Source organism: Podarcis raffonei, chromosome 1 (assembly GCF_027172205.1).
Source record: "Podarcis raffonei isolate rPodRaf1 chromosome 1, rPodRaf1.pri, whole genome shotgun sequence".
Classification (NCBI taxonomy): domain Eukaryota; kingdom Metazoa; phylum Chordata; class Lepidosauria; order Squamata; family Lacertidae; genus Podarcis; species Podarcis raffonei.
This window is the reverse complement of record NC_070602.1, coordinates 34,086,511-34,107,081: the sequence shown is the minus strand read 5'-3', so window position 1 is coordinate 34,107,081 and position 20,571 is coordinate 34,086,511. Positions and strand designations below refer to the sequence as shown.

General features: G+C 42.3%; 1 protein-coding gene across 1 annotated transcript; it reads right to left on the bottom strand.

The window, feature by feature from the left end:
• Window positions 1-339: 339 nt before the first annotated feature.
• On the bottom strand, window positions 340-20,478 carry LOC128409870 (uncharacterized). Its single transcript, XM_053380372.1, has 8 exons — window positions 20,381-20,478; window positions 8,595-8,716; window positions 6,764-6,902; window positions 5,222-5,343; window positions 3,417-3,527; window positions 2,321-2,427; window positions 976-1,066; window positions 340-631 (listed from the first exon to the last, which is right to left on the bottom strand). The coding sequence occupies exons 1-8, from the start codon at window positions 20,475-20,477 to the stop codon at window positions 515-517; spliced, it is 906 nt and encodes a 301-aa protein (XP_053236347.1). The 5' UTR covers window position 20,478; the 3' UTR covers window positions 340-514.
• Between the last annotated feature and the right edge of the window lie 93 nt (window positions 20,479-20,571).

Here is a 20,571-nt window from a genome sequence, read left to right as displayed (position 1 = left end):
GAATATATTACCTCCACTGACATACTTATTCCAAGTAATACCCATACCACTAACTCACAACAAGATTCAAAACTGGCAAAAAAACAAAACAAAATCCTACTAATTAATTTATACACAATGGCAAAATATCCAGGTTATCAAAAATTGTACTGTATGAACCAAACAAGGAGGGCTTGGGATCCCTTAGTGGCAGACAAAAAATTGGCAGAGGACAAGAAAGTGACTTTGATACAATAAGGTTCAGCTTTATATCATTTGTGTCCTCCTCACACTCAACTCCAACCCCACCGACAACTCATGGCTCTTTATGGAAGGACTCACTCAACTGACAAAAATGGATATATCCAAAGAAGAACTTTATTTGAGCTTTTGTATGCCTCTCTGTTTGGGTTATTCTTATTGCTCATTGTTTATGTGTTTGCATTATGAAAAACAGGAATAAAAATAAGAATTCTTGAAAACAGAACTGTAGAACTGCAATTCAATGCAATTTCACTATCAATACACATTTGCATTACAGAATTCTGTACAAGTGAATTTGTTCAAGTGCTTCTCTATCAGCAACTTCTTCGAAAAACACATCGTAGTCCAACGGCAGAGCTTCCACCCATTGGCTGAGCTGAATGTCGACCTGAAAAGAAATTAAAATTTCATATTTGCACCTGCTTTCCAGTGCATGCAGACCTCTTGACTACTGATGAAGGCTGGTAATAAAAGGTTATCAAAATAAAATATTCTGCTGCAGGACTAATATAGGTAAGGTTTGAAATGTACATGTGTGTTTTCAATATCTTGTGACGGATTTGGGACTGCAGTATTGGTAGTATTCACACATTGCTATCTCTCTCAACTATATCATTGCAAATGATAGTACTGTGGCCCTCAGTGAACTGATCAAAATCACATTTTCATCTTGCCAATGACACATGTTGCTGCCCCCCACCCTGCAGAAAAGTTTGAGAAATAACTACTTACCTGAAGCCCCGAAAGAGATTTCTCAAGGCTTGGCAACGTCACTAATAAGGAACCTTTCTTTATTACATTTTGCCTGATAAATTTCCAGGATCTAGGGGAAAGTAAGTTTAGATTTCACTTGCTTGTGCAACCCTTATGGAAAATTACTTGCTTAGCACAAACTAACATGTTCCAACAAAGTGTAGTTATTATCATCCATCATTTGGCGTTTGTGCTCCGAGAGAAAAATACTAGAAGCTTAGCTTGGCCTGCATGAGCATTACAGCCTCTTTGATATGTGCCTGACATATATGCAAAATTATTTTATAGTACAATATTATTATGGAGTGTACCCCAATGTTTGTGGGAAATAATATTAACCAGATTTATAAAACATCTGTATTTTGAAAAATACAAAAAGAAATATTACCAATGTTTATAACAGGTTGCATCTACCACCGCATAAGCACAAGGCACCTCAATACAATGGATTTTCCCTTTCCATCCTACAGCCCTGTATCCCATGCCCCAAAGCCTATAGGGTTAGTGGGGCTTACCAAACATTGTAGAATGGGTCATCCAGGGTCACAGTGTATGTGTTAATTGAATTGCCTGGAATTGGGTCCAGGAACTTGTACCAAATAATAGCTGCAATCCCAGCCTCAGGCAATGTCACATATCTGCCACTGCATAACAAGAGAGGAAGTTGGCTGGCTCTCATTTGAGGCAACTATTATCACCGCTGCTGGGAGGACAGGGATGTGAAACCTGTGGCCTTCCAGCTGTGGGGGACTAAAACACTCCAACCTCCTGGCCATGCTGGCTGGGGCTGGTAGATGTTGTAGTTTAAGAACTATATTGAGAGCTCTTTTCCTTGCCATTGCTGATAGGGATTTGCATGGCTCTTACATCCATAATTTATTCCACTCTTCTTCCTCTATGTCTAAATTCCAATTTCCCACCCACCAACTTCTTAAATTTTGCTGTGGGCAAAATTGTACCTCTGTCATAATTTTGTGCATGGATGAAATTATACATTACGCCACTATGTTTCCTCCCACTATTATTTTCTCATAGGTTGTTAACTGCCTGGCAGCTTCATTTTTTACTTTTGCACTTATAGGATTACCATCACTTTCCAGGTTTTCTAATATTGTCCACTGGACTCCTTTATTAGCTGTGTCATTTATCGCTTAAATGACTTGCTTCATAATAACTACTTGAGTTTGAGAGTCTGGAACTTACGTTTTTCTTAAATATACATTTCAATTCTAGCTTTTTAAAAGAGGAGAAACATGTGTAAGTCTAATTGTATCCTCAGGAATGTATTCCTAGTTTCTAAAAAATTCAGGAACACACATCTTACCTGGCCTGTTCTGAGCTGTCAAGGAAATATTCAAAAACATTATTCATCACAACAATGTCAGCATTCTGAAGAAGTGACGCCTGAGTACATATGTTTGCATGAAGTACCTGAAGGGGGAAAATCTGTAAGCTTCTAACATGAAAGATCATCTGGCAACAATCTCAAATACTGAAATTAGCCCCCTCCCCCCACTGTTCTAGGGGTTCTCCCCTGAAAAAGCCATTTTTTGAAGGTGCAGTGGCATAAAGAAGGAAAAAGTCGTGTTGCACAAGCAGAAGGCTTTGCACAGGGCTTCCACCGATGGTGAATCCTACCTAAGACTTCCCCACCCAATTCATTTCAGCAGCTGCTTCACTTTACAGTGAAACAGCTACTGAAATGAATCAAGGAAGTGCTACCTCCCATCTTATCAGCTGATTGGGGGGGTGTGATACTGCTTTGTGCTGGGTTCCTGCTTTGCACAGCACTTTAATGACTCCTGACAACCAGCTGATTGATGGCTGCTTTGTCCAAAATGGTCTCACAGGCCCAAAGGGACACCTGGTGGGCTAAGGTTGGTCCGCAGGCCAGAAGTTCCCTGACCCTGACCCTAAGCAAGCCGCTTACTCTTGGCCTCAGCCTCCCCATTTGCAATATGGGTGTAAAAATACTGACCTTTCTTATTGAATTATACGTATTACCACAAGATAGCACACATAAAGTGCTTGGAACATCTGATTATACAAATACTAAATACTATTATTCTTTTCTTCCAGTATTATTCTTTTCTTCCATTCTTTTCTTTTCTTGTTGGTCATGGGAATACCTTAAAATCATCTTAAACCTTTTTCATTGTTTCAATATTAAGAATATTGAATATCCTCCAGCCTCCGTTTAACTCTAGAGCTGAGTGTACAGGCTGCTATGGAGTTGGTTTGAATTACATGATGGTTTCAGTCATAATCATTTACAAACTTCAACCATTTGAGGTATCCTACAAGGTATGTGCATGACTGCGAAGATATTGCAACTCCAATGACATTATTTTTCTATGAATATTGACTTGCTAGTTCAAAACCTCGCTGTAAATAAAACAAACTAAGAAATATGTTACTACCTTTATTCTTCCATGAAGTTGGTATTTTGCAATGATAACTTCCTGCAACCGGCAAAAGTCTGCATTCATTTCAACACCATAGATCTGAGACGCTGAGCTATAAAAGTAGCCCTAAAAGAAAAGCCAGTGTAGATAGACAGATATATATAGAGGTGGACTGAAATGAAATGTTAAGCTTTACTGAATTATATATATATATATATAAGATGAGATTGTAAGAATCTTAGAAAGTTTCAGGCCCTCTTCCAGAGGGCTTGGTAGCAAGTGCTCAAAATAGTGTTTAGCCCCACAATAGAAAGTCTACCCTGCCATAATAATTTATCTTATAAATTAGAATAAATGTTTCACAAGAGGCTTGATCAACTTATATGGATTTAACATGGCAAATGCTAGAAACCCACATATTAAGATGCCCCTAAATGATAACTATTACAGCTTTCTGAAACTCTTAACCATCTGGCTAGAAAAAAAGTCTATTCAGATTAAATATGGCAGATTGCCACTTCTGTAAATAGAAGCAAAGAATATGATGAAAAGAACTATTTTTAAAAATATGAGTTATGCTTTATCTGGAGGATATATTCCATTTTTAACACCATAAAGTGCTTCAGCTTTCCAAATGTTAACAAGTGTTTCTAATCTAAGATAAATTTAGCAAAAATTGACACTGCATCTACTTCATTTGTTATTCCAGGAAATAAGGGAATGCCAAGAAATAACTGGATCCTTTACACAAGTGGTCAGAGCATCTAGGAAGGTATTCCAAGGAAAAAAAGCTCCCCTTTCTGATCAAGATTATGCCCATGGGGGCAGCTTAGTATTTTTAAAGAGCTCCTTAAGACCTTTTGATAAAATGCTTTGGTCCTATGCTTTTCTTTTGTTTATTTATTAAGGGGTTTTTATCCTGCCTTCCTAAATCTGAAGGAGCACTTAAGGGAACAATGTCAGTCAATCAAACCATAAGATAATACAACAACAGTAACCAAAGAACTGACTATAACAAATTCAGGTTCAGGCAGGAGACAAGCCAAAATCTTGCTTGAGCAACAGAGACATTACCTGATGATACTACATAATTGGGAGGAGTTGTAGACTTTCTCTGTAGTATCCGATAAGGAAGAGTTTAGCTAGGTAAGCAACTGCTGATTTTTCTTGGTAACAAGGGGAACATATTAAAATATGAGGCTGTCTTGGATCTTTCGAAGTATCTACACTGACTTGCAGAAGCTGTTCAGTGTCTGAGGCCTGTGCTCTACTATTAAATTCCAGCCCTTCCCTAAGGCTGTAGCCTAGGAAGGCACACACAAAGTTTGAGAACCAAAATTATACACAGATGTCAACTTTACGGTGAAGCAAAACATGACTGCAAAACTGAACCTGGGCAATGGCTTCCTGATATCTATTTCCTATAAACTGCTGAAACAATTCTTTTAACTATTGAGCGGGATGAAGAAACCTGAGCTGGATTTGCCCAAAACTCAAAAAAAGTATCACCAGCCCAACCCCCCTCATTATCCAGAGACTTATCGGGCAGTTATAACAACAAAGTGGCTGTAATATGTCATTGCACCCGTATCTTTCTGGCTTAGAGAAGAGAATGTAGTCATATCACATCTGGGTTTGGAGTAAGATGTCCAGTAATACACCACTCATGTTTTGAACAAGATTTTGTGCAAGGTAGGTTATAACATTAAACAGTGTATCTGCAGGACAACACATAGCACAGAAGCATAGAATAACCACCAGGAACAGGAAAAAAGATACATAGCAGGAAATTGTTAACAAATTCCTGGACTGGGTTTTACCCCAAAGAGGACCGCACCAAGTCTGGAACCAATGTCAACCACCACTTTTCCTGTCAGATCAGGCAGTACATGCCGAAAGAGAAACTTCAGTTCCGAGATGGAAAAGGAATGAGAAATGAACTCTGGGAAAGAAGAGCAAAATAATTTTAAATATGCAACCTTGCTGGAACAATCATCAAACACTCTCAAATGTTTAGTAGAACATGGATTAAAACACCTTTCCAACAAGAATTATCATTTTTCCACTTGTCTGCTGAGAATAATATCCTCACCACATTCACATCTTTATAATTTTGAGTAAAACATAAACTGGACACGATCTTGTATTTCTTTACTTAAAAAGTAACCTTAATAATACAGGGTGAGTCTGTAGCATTGGACACATTTCCCACTCAATTTTAAGTAATATAGCATAAATTAAGTGGAACTACTGAAGAGTAAACGGTTTAAATGATACTTTGCGAGATCTTAACTGTCTAGTAAGTGCTATGGGTCTGCTTCATGTTGTTCTTTGAACAGAATTGTGAGCAAAATGAAGAACAGATCAGAGTCCTTTTCACATATGAACACATGGTGGGGAAATCAGGACCATACCCTCCAACCTAGAATGCCATATGTTCAACTGAAAGTCTGAACAGAGCCTAGGAGGCATACACAACTGGTATATAGACGAGCTCTCTCTGTGAAAACAGAAACTTGCAAAGGGCAGGGTTCCTAATTACACATACAAAGCTTTTCTCTGCACAAGTGCAGGCTTCATTTTTACATTCCAGCTATCGGTACAGAGCTTGAAAGGGAGGACCTGCAGCTGTGAGTCTGCTCTGTCCTCCAGACATTCCCTGAATGCAACTTAGGGCCTTCGCTGTAGTGACATCCTGACTTTGGAACTTTCTCCCTAAAGGGAACTGTTCGTGCTCAACTTCAACCGTTTTAGCAAACACACTTTTAATTGGAAAAATTAATGTTGGTGTAATAAACACACACATATTTTAGTTACAAGTTACACCTAAGACATAAACAACCCCACCGATTTACCTGAACTAAAATTAAAAGCTAATTTATGTTTATTGGTTTTGTTCCTCTTTTATACACTTTATTGCAAATTTTAAAAACAACTACAAAACACAAAGTGCTGTCTTCCAAGACAATACATGTACACATGTTATGTCTTGCATGCATCAGAATAAACCTGGAAAATCAGCTCACTTCAACAGCATTAAGATAATTTCTCCATAGTAGTTGCCGTGGCAAGATGAAAGGAAGATTACTTTACTATCGTTAATAAACTCTATAAATCGAGACCATGCAGTCAAACCCATTTTCCTTTTTATAATGGACTTTCACCTTATTTCCCATTTCATCTGGGAGCACAATAACTTGCAGATGCTTCCGCAGCTCACTCTGAAAAGCATAGTTCCACATCTGACTGAACCCTGAAGCTGCTCCATATTTGATTTAGGACAAAAACATTGGATCAACTGCATAGGCACACATTGACCAATGCTGTCATCTGGCCTCCAAGAACATCATCTATGTACTCACCTAATGGTGCTGTCCGGTGAGAGCCGCACATTAGACAGTAATATCTGCTCATCTTCCCTTCTTCACACAGTGAGTCAATACAGTCATCATCATAAAGGAATGCATCAATATGAACTGTGGGTTTTGTTTGCTGTTGCAGCTGAAGGAGAAGCATAAAGATGAACATGTATATTAATCAGCAAATTTTCCCCAGTACTAGCTGCACACAATTTAAGCCCTAGACTTTCTGTTCCACTACACTCCAAAACTCCCTGCCCCCACAAAGGACCACTTGAAAATTGCGGTGAGTCTTGGCTGGCCGCTTCATGATCTTCCTGTCTATTGAACCAATAATAATGCACTGTGCTGGTTGCTGTATGAATTTTAATTGTATTTTTATAGGCACACGATGGAACACCCGAGGGAAGCTCTCAGACCACTGGGGTCCACAAACCACAGTTTGGGAACCCTTGACCTAAATTATGCCTGTTTCCTCATTATTTTGTACCTCTAATTTAACATGTTTTCTCTGTCTAAGAAGTCAGTATTATATATTATACTGCTACATCAATGAGTTATATTCATGGCCAGGCATTTCATTTGGAGACCCCACATTGCTGTCTACTAAGGATGCACTTTGAAGGTGGCAGTTTCTGCAGCTATAAATGAGAAACAGATAGATAGATAGATTGCATTTACTTGTGTGATACTTAATATGTCATCAGTGCTAGCTGGAATATATATCTTTGTTATAAAGCAAATAGCAAAAGGGCAAAATTGTGGAGTAATATGAGGAAAGATAGTGACTAATTTTAGCTGATTAAGAGGAGCTAATGGAAGCAAAACTAGTTCCTCCATAGGCAGAGGACATGTAACCCTCATAACCCAGGTCCCACCGTTAGGTGGTAGAAATTCTAGGCTCCCTCTCCCAGGCAGCTAAATTTAGTATTTTGCCCAAAACAAATGAAGATTGCAGCCAGCTATGCTGGTTCATCTGGAGAGGTGGGATCCAAAAATAACTGCAGTATACTGTTTTTATTAGGATCAACTCAGAAGTCACAGTGAGCAAGCTTTTGAGTTCTTCAAAACTCTTATTCAGGATAAAAGGTAAAGGGCCCCCTGACCATTAGGTCCAGTCGTGACCGATTCTGGGGATTATTGGCCGAGGGAGCTGGTGTACAGCTTCTGGGTCATGTGGCCAGCATGACTAAGCCGCTTCTGGCGAACCAGAGCAGCGTACAGAAACGCCGTTTACCTTCCCGCCGGAGTATTTATCTACTTGGACTTTGATGTGCTTTCGAACTGCTAGGTTGGAAGGAGCTGGGACCGAGCAACGGGAGCTCACCCTGTTGCGGGGATTCGAACCAGCGACCTTCTGATTGGCAAGTCCTAGGCTCTGTGGTTTAACCCACAGTGCCACCCGCGTCCCTATCTTATTCAGGATAGATAGGTGAAATAGAGGGAGAAGAAATATGTTTCAGAGCATAAAAGGGTGGAAAAACAACCCCAAAGGAACATTTAGGCAGAAGAATAATTCGGGGGAACTTGAAAACTTGATCAGTGCTTTGTAGTGTTTTATTCTGTTTTTGCTGTTTAGATGATTAAGCATGACCAACAATCACATGACCTACACTGGGCCAATCAGCACAAGGACACTTCTTCAGCAGTTAAAGCTTATTCCCTGCTCTTCTCTTTCTTGAGCTGTTAAGGAGAGATGCCCTGGGCTCAAGCGCTGGCAGCCTCAATCAGGTCATTCAGCAACCTGCATCAGACAGAAGTCCCTGATAGCCCTAGTAGTGGACCCAAATCACTAAACCATCTGACACGGAAAGGCCTCAAAAGTTAAACTTACTTTTTGGAGAGCAAGGTGCTCAGAGCTGAGCATGGCCTCTTTTGGCAAACAATCTCTAAGATCTTCAGCAATACTTCTGAGAATAATATCATCGTTACTGGATGTGAATTCATCAAAGTCATCTACAAAATATATATGTATATATAAATAAATAAATGATCATGTGGCACTCTCAGGCATCAACAATATTAATGCAACGGTGACTTGCACACAATTCCAGATGTTCAGGATTTTTATTTGAAGAGCTGTTGCACAACTTTTGTTGCTTATTTTTCCTATAGGCGACAGATTTACATGCCGATGACATTACATTTCAAAAAGCACTCGGTTATTTTAAGATTTACTTTAAGGTGTAGAAACCTACCAACACGGCAATCTTTGCTCCCACCAAAGTTATCGTATTTCATTCACTTAGCTATTTAAACATCAAAGATGCTTTTGAAGTATTGGAAGAAGGACAAAAACATGCAACTGCTTGCTTGTACATTTTTAAACACATTTCATATTTGGAAAAAAGGTATGAGCAAAGGTTTGTTGGAACAGTAATTGAGAAAATAATGGAAAATGGAGTGAAAGCATAGCTCAGTAGTGACATTTATGAGGTATCTTCAACAGTATGAAATATCAATGTGATAAAGTCTCCAAACTAAGAATTTGACCTGCAGGCTGTTAATATACATTTTATTCCCTGTAGAGCTATTTTCTGCAACGTGGTGACTTTTTCAGTTCAGGCTACCTTCTGTATTTTTGCTTACCCTCTTCTTCTCTGAAAATTACTGCCTAATAGCAAACTCCCTTAACAAAACAAGACCACTGAGATACAAGCGGCAGGCAGAAGTACAAAAAGCCTTTTAAAAGGTGGGCATGGCTGATACGCAGTGACTGGCTAGAACTGTAAAAAGGAAGAATACTGTTAGGATTGAAGATGCACTGGCAACATTGCCACCTTCCTTTCACCCAGCTACTTAAAGCTCAGACAATAGAATTCTGCTATGACACAATTTTAAGGCTGCAACCTTAAGACTATTTTAAATCAATTTCTCTTAGCTCAGTAACTCCCCAAAGTAGTTTCAAGCATCGTTATTTGTAGTTACAGTATTTTGGGAAGGAAGGTGGAGGCCAGCATTTCACTGCAAAACTGGTCATACAGGCCCACCCAGTTTACCAATTAAAGGAACATCTTGAGGAGATGTTTTTTTCCTAAGGGAGAAAAAAAAGAATTTGAAACCTTGCGGTTACTCCAGTATGAAAGTGGCAGGCAAAACCCAGCAACAACTTAAATCCCACATGAGCTAAAAATGCATCCTCCTATCTCAGTGGCTGCTGTAAGTGTGGCTACAGAAAGCACCATGGGTTATACTCAATGTTGCCATTGCGCAAGTGTTCCCACACAGTGGGATTTTCTGGCTGCAGCTCCTTGTGAACTCTTAAAATATGTTCAAGAGGACTGGTGGCCTGCAGGCAGGTGAGAGGAGAGGCAGGGGAAGTTTGTTCGCACGGAATTGAATGAAACTCTATAATTAGCTAACTATTTCTTTAGCTATCTTTCTAAGGATATAGATGCAGTAGATGTGCTCCGGTAGCAAACAACTCTTTGCTACTTCCATAAGATCTTCAAGAAGGGTTACAGACTCAAAGTTGAATATGCATGTTTACTGTCCTCATGCTGACATGGAAAACCTTGACAGAAAAAAATGCACCCCTCAGCCAGCTAGATTGAAACAAAGATAACTGAACTGAAGTGCCATTCTGTTTGCTTCCCTTCAGCTCAGCAAAAACCTCCATAATAGGCTTGAGGCTGATAGGAGCTCCCATTCACCCTTCATACTAGAACACACTGCAGAACCTAAAATGCTCTGGACTCAGGAGATAAAATGTTATCTCTGATGGTGTACAAGTGCTGCCACATGAAGAGAAAATAATATCAGAGACAAGTTGTAGTAATATGCAGTTGCTGACGCACACTTATGTGCATGAAAGAGTTATTCTGATCCCAAGTTAACAAGGATGGAACTTAGCTGGCTCCCACCAGCCTTTGCTTCCTCACCCCCCACCCCTGTGTTCCTCGAAGAAGCTGGTAGCCAAGCATGGCTCCCAGCTGAAGAAAAACCACATGAATGAAAAATCTCTCTGAAGTAATTTTACAGCCTGCATCTTCTGCATGATTCATTTGTGTAAGAAGAGAAATGTCTTTCCTTTGGAAACTTTTCTTCTTTACTTTACTACCAACAGATGGAGAGTTGTTTGCTGTATCTGCTGAAGCTCTGAGTAAAATATTCACTTATTTACAATGCTGTGTCTGTGATTTATTCTAGCCTAAGTATTTTGTGGGAAATATTTAAAGGTGAACGAGGGCAGATGTAAAATCTAATGGAGTTTTAATGTGCTTGCAGCAATCACCGTGCTAACTCTGCTATGAGAAAGTAATACTATCTTCCAATCCTCTCTCTCCCACAAGAAGAGCAGAGCAAGGGGAGAATTCACCCACGCTTTATTCTCTCCCTCCCTCTCAAGCAGAGAAGTTGAGCCAAGTTTCCCTAGAGTTGGCTCCCTGGACCTGGTTCTGGAGACAGCAATCGCCTTTCATGGATGGAATGTGGAAGCAGAAACATGTAAGAAACCTTTATAATATGTGGTTGTCCTTTATGGGTCAGAGAAAAGCAAGGCCTAATAAAAATAACATAACAACAGACTTGCTGAATCTGTCCAGTGGCTCATCTAGCCCAGTATCCTGTTCTCACAGTGGGCAACCAGGCGCCCATAGGAAGTCATATAACAGGATCTGAGTGCAACAACACTCGACTCTCCTTTAGTTTCCAGCACCTGGTAATAAAATGCGTGGGACATAAGTGGCGCTGTGATCTAAACCACTGAGCCTCTTGGGCTTGCTGATCGGAAGGTCGGCAGTTTGAATCTGCGCAATGGGGCGAGTTCCTGTTGCTCTGCTCAGCTCCTGCCAACCTAGCAGTTCAAAAACACACCAGTGCAAGTAGATAAATAGGTACCACTGTGGCAGGAAGGCACAGTAAAAGGCGTTTCTGTGCGCCCTGGCTTCCGTCATTGTGTTCCATTGCACCAGAAGTGGTTTAGTCATGCTGGCCACATGACCCGGAAAGTGGACAAACGCCAGCTCCCTCGGCCTGAAAAGCAAGATGAGCACCACACCCCATAGTCACCTTTGGCTGGACTTAACCGTCCAGGGGTCCTTTACCTTTTACCTTTAATGCAACATACATACTCTAGCAGAGAGGGCACCTCCCTTCAGCTTAGCTACCACCCCATGCCAGGTGTCAGCTCATGACTGTAGGCTGACTGTTGGGATACTGCCAGGGAGATAAAGTCCATCTGAGCCCCCAAGCTCGGTGCCGGACGATCCATCGACCTCCCGTAGTCAGGCAATATCAGCAAATCAGCGACACTAAGCCTCAGGCTTAGTGCACACTATAACAGCAGAATTCACACAGCAAAAAGTTGCACAAGCATGAGAGCAGGACATGCATATTTACAGTTTTATTCAGCGTTGGTCAGAACAAAGAGGGCATGACCGTCTGCTCTGACTGCTCAGGCAAAACAGCCAAAAACGAAACGAACTTACAACATAAACATCCTGTGAGACAGGAACTTACGCAGGCTGTTATACAAACATCCTGCTCCCTTTTAAGGTGGAACGGAAATATCCTAACATCCTCCCCCTTTCCGTGTAACCTGTAGTACCTGTGGTTCAACCCAATTGCAACCTTTGTGCGTAAACCTTAAGTTGTTCTCTGTTAACAACCTTAGACAACAGATCAGCAGGAATTTCATTTCCTGGCATGTAGGACACCTGAATGAGTCCTTTCTGAATACACTCTCTTGCACGATGTAGCTTAATCTGCAAGTACTTGGTTCTTTGCTTGCAACTCTCCGAGTTCAGCAAAGCCAAACAAGATCTATTGTCTTGATACACTTGTATAGGACATTTCACAGAAACCCCAATGTCCTTAAACAGTTGCATCAACCATTCACAATCCATGAGTGAAAATGACAGAGCATTGAGTTCTGCTTCACAGGAACTTAGGCTAACTGTTGTCTGCTTTTTGCACAACCAGTCAAACAGACAGTGGTTGTACATGTAGCATACTCCAGAAGTGCTTGTACCATCCGTGGTGTCACTTCCAAAACTTGCATCTGCAAAGATTTCAAGACCTCCAGTCTTCTGACTGGTGAACCTCAGCCTGTAGTGCATAGTCCCTTTCAAATACCGGGCTATGCGCTTCAGAGCTTTCCAATCCTGAACAGTAGGATTGTTAGCATGTCTGCTAAGCAAGTTAGTGCTTACAGCAATGTCAGGTCTTGAACATCTAGCAATGAAATTCAATTTGCCTAGAATGCATCTGTACAGCGTTGTGTCAGAAAACGCTTCAGCAGTACTGTCTACCTGGTAACCTGTCACCATCGGTGTGTCTGCTGGGTTTGCATCAACCAAATTCAACCTAGTTAATACATCAGCAATTTTCTGTGTTTGGTGTACCAGAAAATTACCTGCTTGGTCCCTCTCCACCTGCAGAGAAAGATAGTTGGATACCTCACCAAGATCCTTCATGTCAAAGTGCTCCTTCAGCTGAGCTAGGGTGCTTTGGTAGAAAGCCTGATTCTTCCAAAACATTAGAAGATCATCAACAAAACATAAACAATACAGTTTGTTTTGCCCCTCCTCCTTGACAAACACACACGGATCAGCTTTGCCCTGGTGAAAACCTAGAGAAAGCAACGTTTCAGTGAGTTTTGTGTTCCAACACCTGGCACTCTGCTTGAGACCATATAAGGATTTCCGCAGTTTACAGACCATTCCCTTCTGTATCTGCATTCCATCAGGTGGAAGCATGTACAGCTGCTCGTTCAAAATCCCGTACAAAAAAGCTGTATTAATGTCATGATGGGAAACATGCAGTTTCTCCTCCGCAGCGATCTTGAGCATCAGCCGAATGCTCTCATATTTGACCGTGGGTGAGTAGGTCTCGTGGTAATCCTGCCCTGGTACCTGTGAAAAACCTCTGGCAACCAATCTGGCTTTGTGTCTGACAACCTTGCCATTCTGGTCTGTCTTGGCCTTGAAGACCCATTTGCTGCCAACCAGTCTCATTCCTGGGACTACCGGTACCAGTTCCCAAGTCTGGTTCCTGTTTAAGGAATCAACTTCAGCCTTCATGGCATTAAGCCAAGGCTCAGCATCTTTAGAGGTTAACTCCTGGACCTCTTTGAAGCTTGAAGGTTCCCACACCTTCTCTGAGCTACTAAGAACAGCAGTTGCCATCTTAGCAAACTCATCAGCAAATCTCTTTGGAGGTTTGCCTTTGGTCGCCCTTTCAGACCTGCGAACCAGACGCAAGTCTTCTGGACTCATCTCCTCCTTCTTAGGAGAAAAGTGACCAATGGTGAACAGTGGTTCTTCCAGTTCATTGTCAGACTCATCAGATGGTCTGACTGAGGCCTTTGCGCTCTTGTAGTCTGCTGTGTCATCACTGTCACTGACAGCAGCAGCAGCACCGCCCACTGAACTGGAATCCGAACTCTGATCATCATCATCCTCATCCTCAGTTTCCTCAGCTTTCTCAGCATGATCTGCTTTCTTCACATCACCTTCATCCTCCTCTGGGTAACTCTGGAAAATTCCCACATTTCCCCCCCACTTAGGATTGTACTCAACACTCCTTGTGAACTTTATGGATTTAGAGTTAGTCATCCATACCCTGTATGCACCTTTTTCGTACCCCATGAACAAACCATGTGCCCCACACTTCCCAAGCTTGTTGCTTTGTGGGGTGTGTACCCACATGTCAGAACCAAAGATTCTCATGTGTTTGACATTAGGTTGCTTACCAAACATTTTCTCATAGGGAGTGCAGCCAATAGGTGATGACAGTCTCCTGTTAAAAGTATAAACAAAATTTGCCAAAGCCTCCCCCCAAAACTTCTCAGGGAGATTGGCATCATGCAACAAGGTTTTTATCCCTTGCAACAACGTTTGATTTGCTCTCTCCGCAAGCCCATTCATCCATGACGATCTAGGCGTTGACATGTCATGCTGGATTCCCTTCTCAGTCAGGAAAGCTTCAAACTGCTGAGAAGTGAACTCCCCGCCCCGATCAGTAAACAGACAACCAATACGTTTACCGTGAGCATTCTCCAACCAAGCACAGAATGCCTTGAACTTAGGAAATGCTTGCGATTTCTGCTCGAGCATAAACACATGAATGTAGCTGGGAAAAGAATCAATTAGAACCATGAAGTACCTTGCTCTTCCCAAAGAGGGCGTCAGAGGACCTACCAGGTCTGCGTGAACTAGCTGGTAGGGTTTGGAAGCCTGCCTGCTAGACTCCTTGCCCTTTGGAGCAACCTTCACCTTGTTCTCTGCACAAGATACACATTTCATGTGAAACTTACAAGGTTTGATGTCCAAACCTTCAACCAACTCAGGCATCTTGGCTAGCGCTTGCCAAGAGAGGTGACAAAATCTGCGATGTGCATCATGAATGCATCCTGCATGAAGAACCTTGTTAGTTTGTGCAACACAACAAGAATCAGCATTAGATTTAACAGCATTGTCATCATAAGCTAGACTGAACAAACCATCCATCAACTTTGCATGCAAAATGTCCTCTTTGCCTTTTCTGATGACACAGACAGTCCTCTTGAAGGAAACCTCAAAACCACGCCCAGTCAGCTGTGGTACACTAATCAAATTGTCCGCAGCTCCTGGAACAAAAAGTACATCTTTGATGGTCGTATTCAGACTTGCAAGTTTCACAGTTCCAACTCCTGTAGCTTGCAAAGTCCTTCCATCAGCCAGCTGGACCTCTCCATCTTGAGGTGTGAAGGAGATAAACAGATGGCGGTCTTTGGTGAGATGGCTCGTGGCCGCAGAGTCGACTATAAACCTGGCCTTCCCCTTCGAAGCAGATTTGCTGGCAAACAAAACCTTGTTTTCCACCAGCGTGGGCTTTTGCAGCTTGCCTTTAGCCTTTGGTGAAGCTGTGCCAGCATACATAGCCTTGTTTTCCACTGGCGTGGACTTTTGCAACTTGCCCCCCTGCTCCTGGCCATCAGACGTGCCTTTAGCCATTGGTGGAGCTGTGCCAGCAAACATAGCCTTGTTTTCCACTGGCGTGGGCTTTTGCAACTTGCCCCCCTGCTCCTGGCCATCTGCAAGCATCTTGCTCTGTTTACATCTGGTCTTCCGGCCTCTGCAAAGGCTCTGACCTTGGTTCTCACGAGAAACAGAGCTCTCAGCAGCCGACTCTTTGGCTCCCCCTGGAGGCTGGAATGCTGCCTGGGATGACGTTATAGTCTGCTCCCCCTGCAGCTTGCAACCGGTGCCCTCAGCATCCCTGCATTCACTAGTATTCTGGGAAACAGCCAGGACCTCCGATGCATTCAAACACTGGGCTGGGATTATTGGCTGGTGGGCCTTTTTCAAAGCATCCCACATGTCACGTGCCGTGAGATTTCCAGCAAGCGTCTTTATTTCCTCCAGAGAGACGGATAAGACTATAATATCCACGGCCTTCGAATCCTGGGCCTGCCATTTCTCTGTCCGAGGAACTGGAGTGGCTTCTGATATAGTATGCCAAACTCCAAACTGACGCAGCAAACTCTCACACCATTTTGCCCAGGTCTGATAATTGTGCCAATTTAACTTTGGGCACTCAGTGGCCTCTGAAGCTTGGAAAAACTCCATTCCAGCTTTTTACTTTAGCCGTGAGCCTTTATTGCCTTCTAAGACTTCTTATCTCGGCAGCTCATTAATCACGATGCCTCTGGCTTGGCTCCCAGGCCAATTAGTTTTGCCGGACATCAAAGACGTCTTCCGCGGCAAACAGAAAAGCCTCTGCTTTCGCTTTTCTAGCACATACCTTTCAGCAGTCTGTTGCTGTCTTACTCTTCTGCAAGTGCCGTGAATCTGGGCCCGAAACCTGTTGTTGGGATACTGCCAGGGAGATAAAGTCCATCTGAGCCCCCAAGCTCGGTGCCGGACGATCCATCGACCTCCCGTAGTCAGGCAATATCAGCAAATCAGCGACACTAAGCCTCAGGCTTAGTGCACACTATAACAGCAGAATTCACACAGCAAAAAGTTGCACAAGCATGAGAGCAGGACATGCATATTTACAGTTTTATTCAGCGTTGGTCAGAACAAAGAGGGCATGACCGTCTGCTCTGACTGCTCAGGCAAAACAGCCAAAAACGAAACGAACTTACAACATAAACATCCTGTGAGACAGGAACTTACGCAGGCTGTTATACAAACATCCTGCTCCCTTTTAAGGTGGAACGGAAATATCCTAACATTCACCAGTACCATGAGGGCAGCATTTATGTGCAATAGCTGGTACTGATGGGTTTTGAGGGGCTTTCCTGCCTAAACAATGGCTGCATACATTTCTGCCCCCCCCCCAAGAATCCTGGAATTTGAAGTTTGCTAAGGGTGTTAAGTGTGAGCAGATAAACGACAGTTCCCAGGATTCTTCGGGGGAAGTGATATGCTTTAAATATATGACATGCATGCAGTCTATGACTGTACTCTCCTCACCCTGTTCTTTCCCTGATGCTTGCAAGCAGCTGCTCAAGCAAGACACCTACTTCACTGACTAGAGAAGCAATAGAACAAAGCAAAGGCTATTTTTGTTTCTCCAGCAAAGGCGTGCTGCCCCACCTGAAATCCAGGTGAATAGGGTAGATGCCCTCCAGTATTTTGAAATCTGAAACCAGGATCCCAATACATCAGTTGTAAAACTCTCCTTCAGGAGAAAGAAAAGAAACAGGATGCATTCTCTAAGGCTGTAACATGTCTTGCTTATAATCCTTTGCAGAGTTACCTGGAAGTAAAACCCATTGAATTCAATGGGCTTTCCTTCTCAGCAGATATGCACAGACTCCGTTCCCATATGCAAACTAGTAGCACAGCACAAATGTTTCTTAAGAAGATGACTGAGATAAAGGGTAACCTACCCTTGTCTCGGAGATGGAAGTAGAGGTGGCCTACATATTCCCTTTATTAAATGTATTTTTAGCTTGCAATTCATTATGTGATTCCAGGCAGGTTACAACATAAAACAAGAGCAATTACAGATAGTTAAGTGCAGGTTAAAAACATGGCATTAAAAGTTCAGTCATAAAAACACCCAGAATTACAGCAGCAGTCCAACATCCCACAAATGTATTGGCAAACAACCAGGTCTTCCCCTGGAACTGAAATGCCAAAAGCATTGGTGCTACTCAAGTTTCTGGGGAGAGGATATCCTGCAATTCGGGGTATCGCCACAGAGAAGGCCTTAATATGTATTACCACATGGTGTATTACCCTCAATTCCAGATCATTAACCCAGCAACAAAAACCAGATCCGGAGTTTTTCCTGATGAATACAGGCCAGTAGTATACAGGCCAAGTCCCATGGTTGTCATAGTTGCATGAAGTTCTAAGCTGGCCATCCCAAGGTGGGCCCAGCACAGATGTTAAAGTCATTCAGTGCCTGTCAATACTTGTTCATATCTGTTCAGTCAGTGTGGTGCAGTAGTTAAAGCGGTGGACTAAGACCAGGGGTTCAAACCCCACCTCAGCCATGAAGCTGACCATGTGTCAGTTATTGTCTCTTAGTCTAATCTACTTCACAGGGTTCTTCTGAGGATAAAATGGAAGGATGGAAAATCATATCTGCTACCTCCTCAAGCTCCATGAAGGAAAGATAGGATGCAAATTAAATAAATAAATAAATAAATAAATAGATTGCTGATGATTTCAGGGTGCTATTTGAGCTCATTTGCACCATAATGGGAAAAATGAATTTAAGCCATCAGTAAATTTAGCAACATACACCTCACAGTTTGTGGGAAGACCACACCAACTGTGCAACAGTGAAGGAAGGGTTGCTAAGCAGCTGCCTAAAGATAGCAATGTCTATTTCTATTACGGTATAAAACCATGGGGTTTCTGTAATTTGGTAGAAGTTAATAATACTCCTCTTTTTTACTATGTATGGGAAAGGAAAAAGTATTTTAGCGTTTTCTAAGCAAGACTGGTCACAAACCTTTACTGATGGAGCCACCCAAGAATTCTTAATAGCAGCACCACAATGCCATTGTGGGGCAGTGCTGCAAAGATCCAAACACCAGCTGACCAGAGAAAAAATTCACACCAGCTGTAATCAGGGTGCAAGAGAAGAACATCTGGAAAGCAGGTGCAAGTAAGGGGCTGTGTTGATGTTGATGATCCCATATTTTTCAATGTACTGAGCTCAAATCCATCACCCGCTGGTTATCTGATCTATTAATATGAATCCAAAATGACAACTTGTAATGCTATTTTATTTTAAAATATTTTTATCAAATGATCTCAAAGTCTATATTAAGATAACCCGAACTACACATTCCTGTTCATTTGGTCAACAACAGAGGCCAGAGACTGCCAAAGAAACTAGGGTAACAGTTGGAGCAGTGCATTTTTTGGGAGGATACGTTCCCCAATATGACTTGTTCTTTAGTTACTGGTTGTGGCCAAAAGTCTTCCTCTTGCCATGACATTCATCCTGGAAGAAAGTGCTACCTCCCAGCTCCCTTGTTCTTCTGCCTGGTGTAATGCAAAAGTTCTGCGATGACAACTGTTTTCAGGTTCAAGATGGAAGCAATGTACCCATTACCAGCTTTACATGACTGTTTCAACAACCTAACACAGTGGTACCAGGTATGGGGAACAGATGTGGCTATGTTCCCAGTTTTCATCAACCCTAGACAGCATGGCCAATGATCAGGGGTGAAGGGGGTTTGTAATCCAACAATATATGAAGGATCACAGGTTCCTTTACCCTGGTTTATAGCCTGTGCTTTGCTTAAAAACAACAACACGCGCGCGCGCACACACACACACACACACACACTTAAGTCTGAAGTGTTTTGACATGTGATTTCAGCACAGGTAATCAATAATGGTAAGAGGTATAACATTGATACCTTGCACTCATAAGGAGTTGTGATCAATAAATGCATACACAGATAATTGATAATGCATTTTTGCTTTTTGTCTGTTAATAACAGATCACGTTGCCCAAGGGTTATAAATTCATCAGTTATTGCTATATACTCAACATATTGAAAGCATCTTGATATCAAAAAGGAAACTTCCCCCAATTTTTCAGGTTCGCCTTCAAAATACAGGATTTTGCAGCCCGAATATGAAGAACATGCTATTTTTAAAAAGTTCCTTCCAGTAGCACCTTAGAGACCAACTAAGTTTGTTATTGGTATGAGCTTTCGTGTGCATGCACACTTCTTCAGATACCTGTTCAGATGCGATTTTAAGTCTGCATTGGCTTCCAAAAACAGTACATGGCCCTTAGGTCCAGCATCGTGCTTCTCATGCCAGCCATCAGATGCCTGTGACAGAAAGCTGATCATGAAGGAAACAGTCCTGACCCTTGCGCTTTTGTACAACCTGGTTACAGAGGTGTACTGACTGGGAACATGAAACATGCAAACTATTATTAGGCTTGATGGAACCCAAAGTAACACACTAAATTGGGCAAGGGAGGGAAGACGGCCCGAAACTACTGGTCGATGACTGAGCATACTCAGTGGGCTCTGAATATTGAGCGATTATTGGGGGTGACTGAATTGGGGGAGGGATATCCTGAAGAAGAACACCCCATGCTGCAACATTTTGTTGCAGGTCTCGCTCGTAAGAAAACTGTAATGCAAGCGCAGGAAGAAACAGGCAATGGAGAAACTGATAAGACCCGAGGAGAAACGTTGCTTACTGGTTGTTCTCATCCAGTGAAGCAGGCGGGGCAGATCCCCCGCCCGCGCACCTCGCAGCACGTTCAAAACAGCCTGGCGAGCCGAAGGGAAATCCATGCTTTACCTACTGAACACACCGCGCATGCGCCGGGAAGACCGCCCTCCCTTCACAATCCTGACTGGCAGAATCGAGATACGTCAGCAAAGGGTC

Coding starts and splice junctions, on each gene's coding strand:
- LOC128409870 (XM_053380372.1), bottom strand. CDS start 20,477: ATGGATTTCCCTTCGGCTCGCCAGGCTGTTTTGAACGTGCTGCGAGGT. Junction 6,903..8,594: donor AGCACCTTGCTCTCCAAAAA/GTAAGTTTAACT, acceptor CTTCTCCTTCAG/CTGCAACAGCAAACAAAACC. Junction 3,528..5,221: donor TTGGTGCGGTCCTCTTTGGG/GTAAAACCCAGT, acceptor CTTTTCTTTTAG/GGCTACTTTTATAGCTCAGC.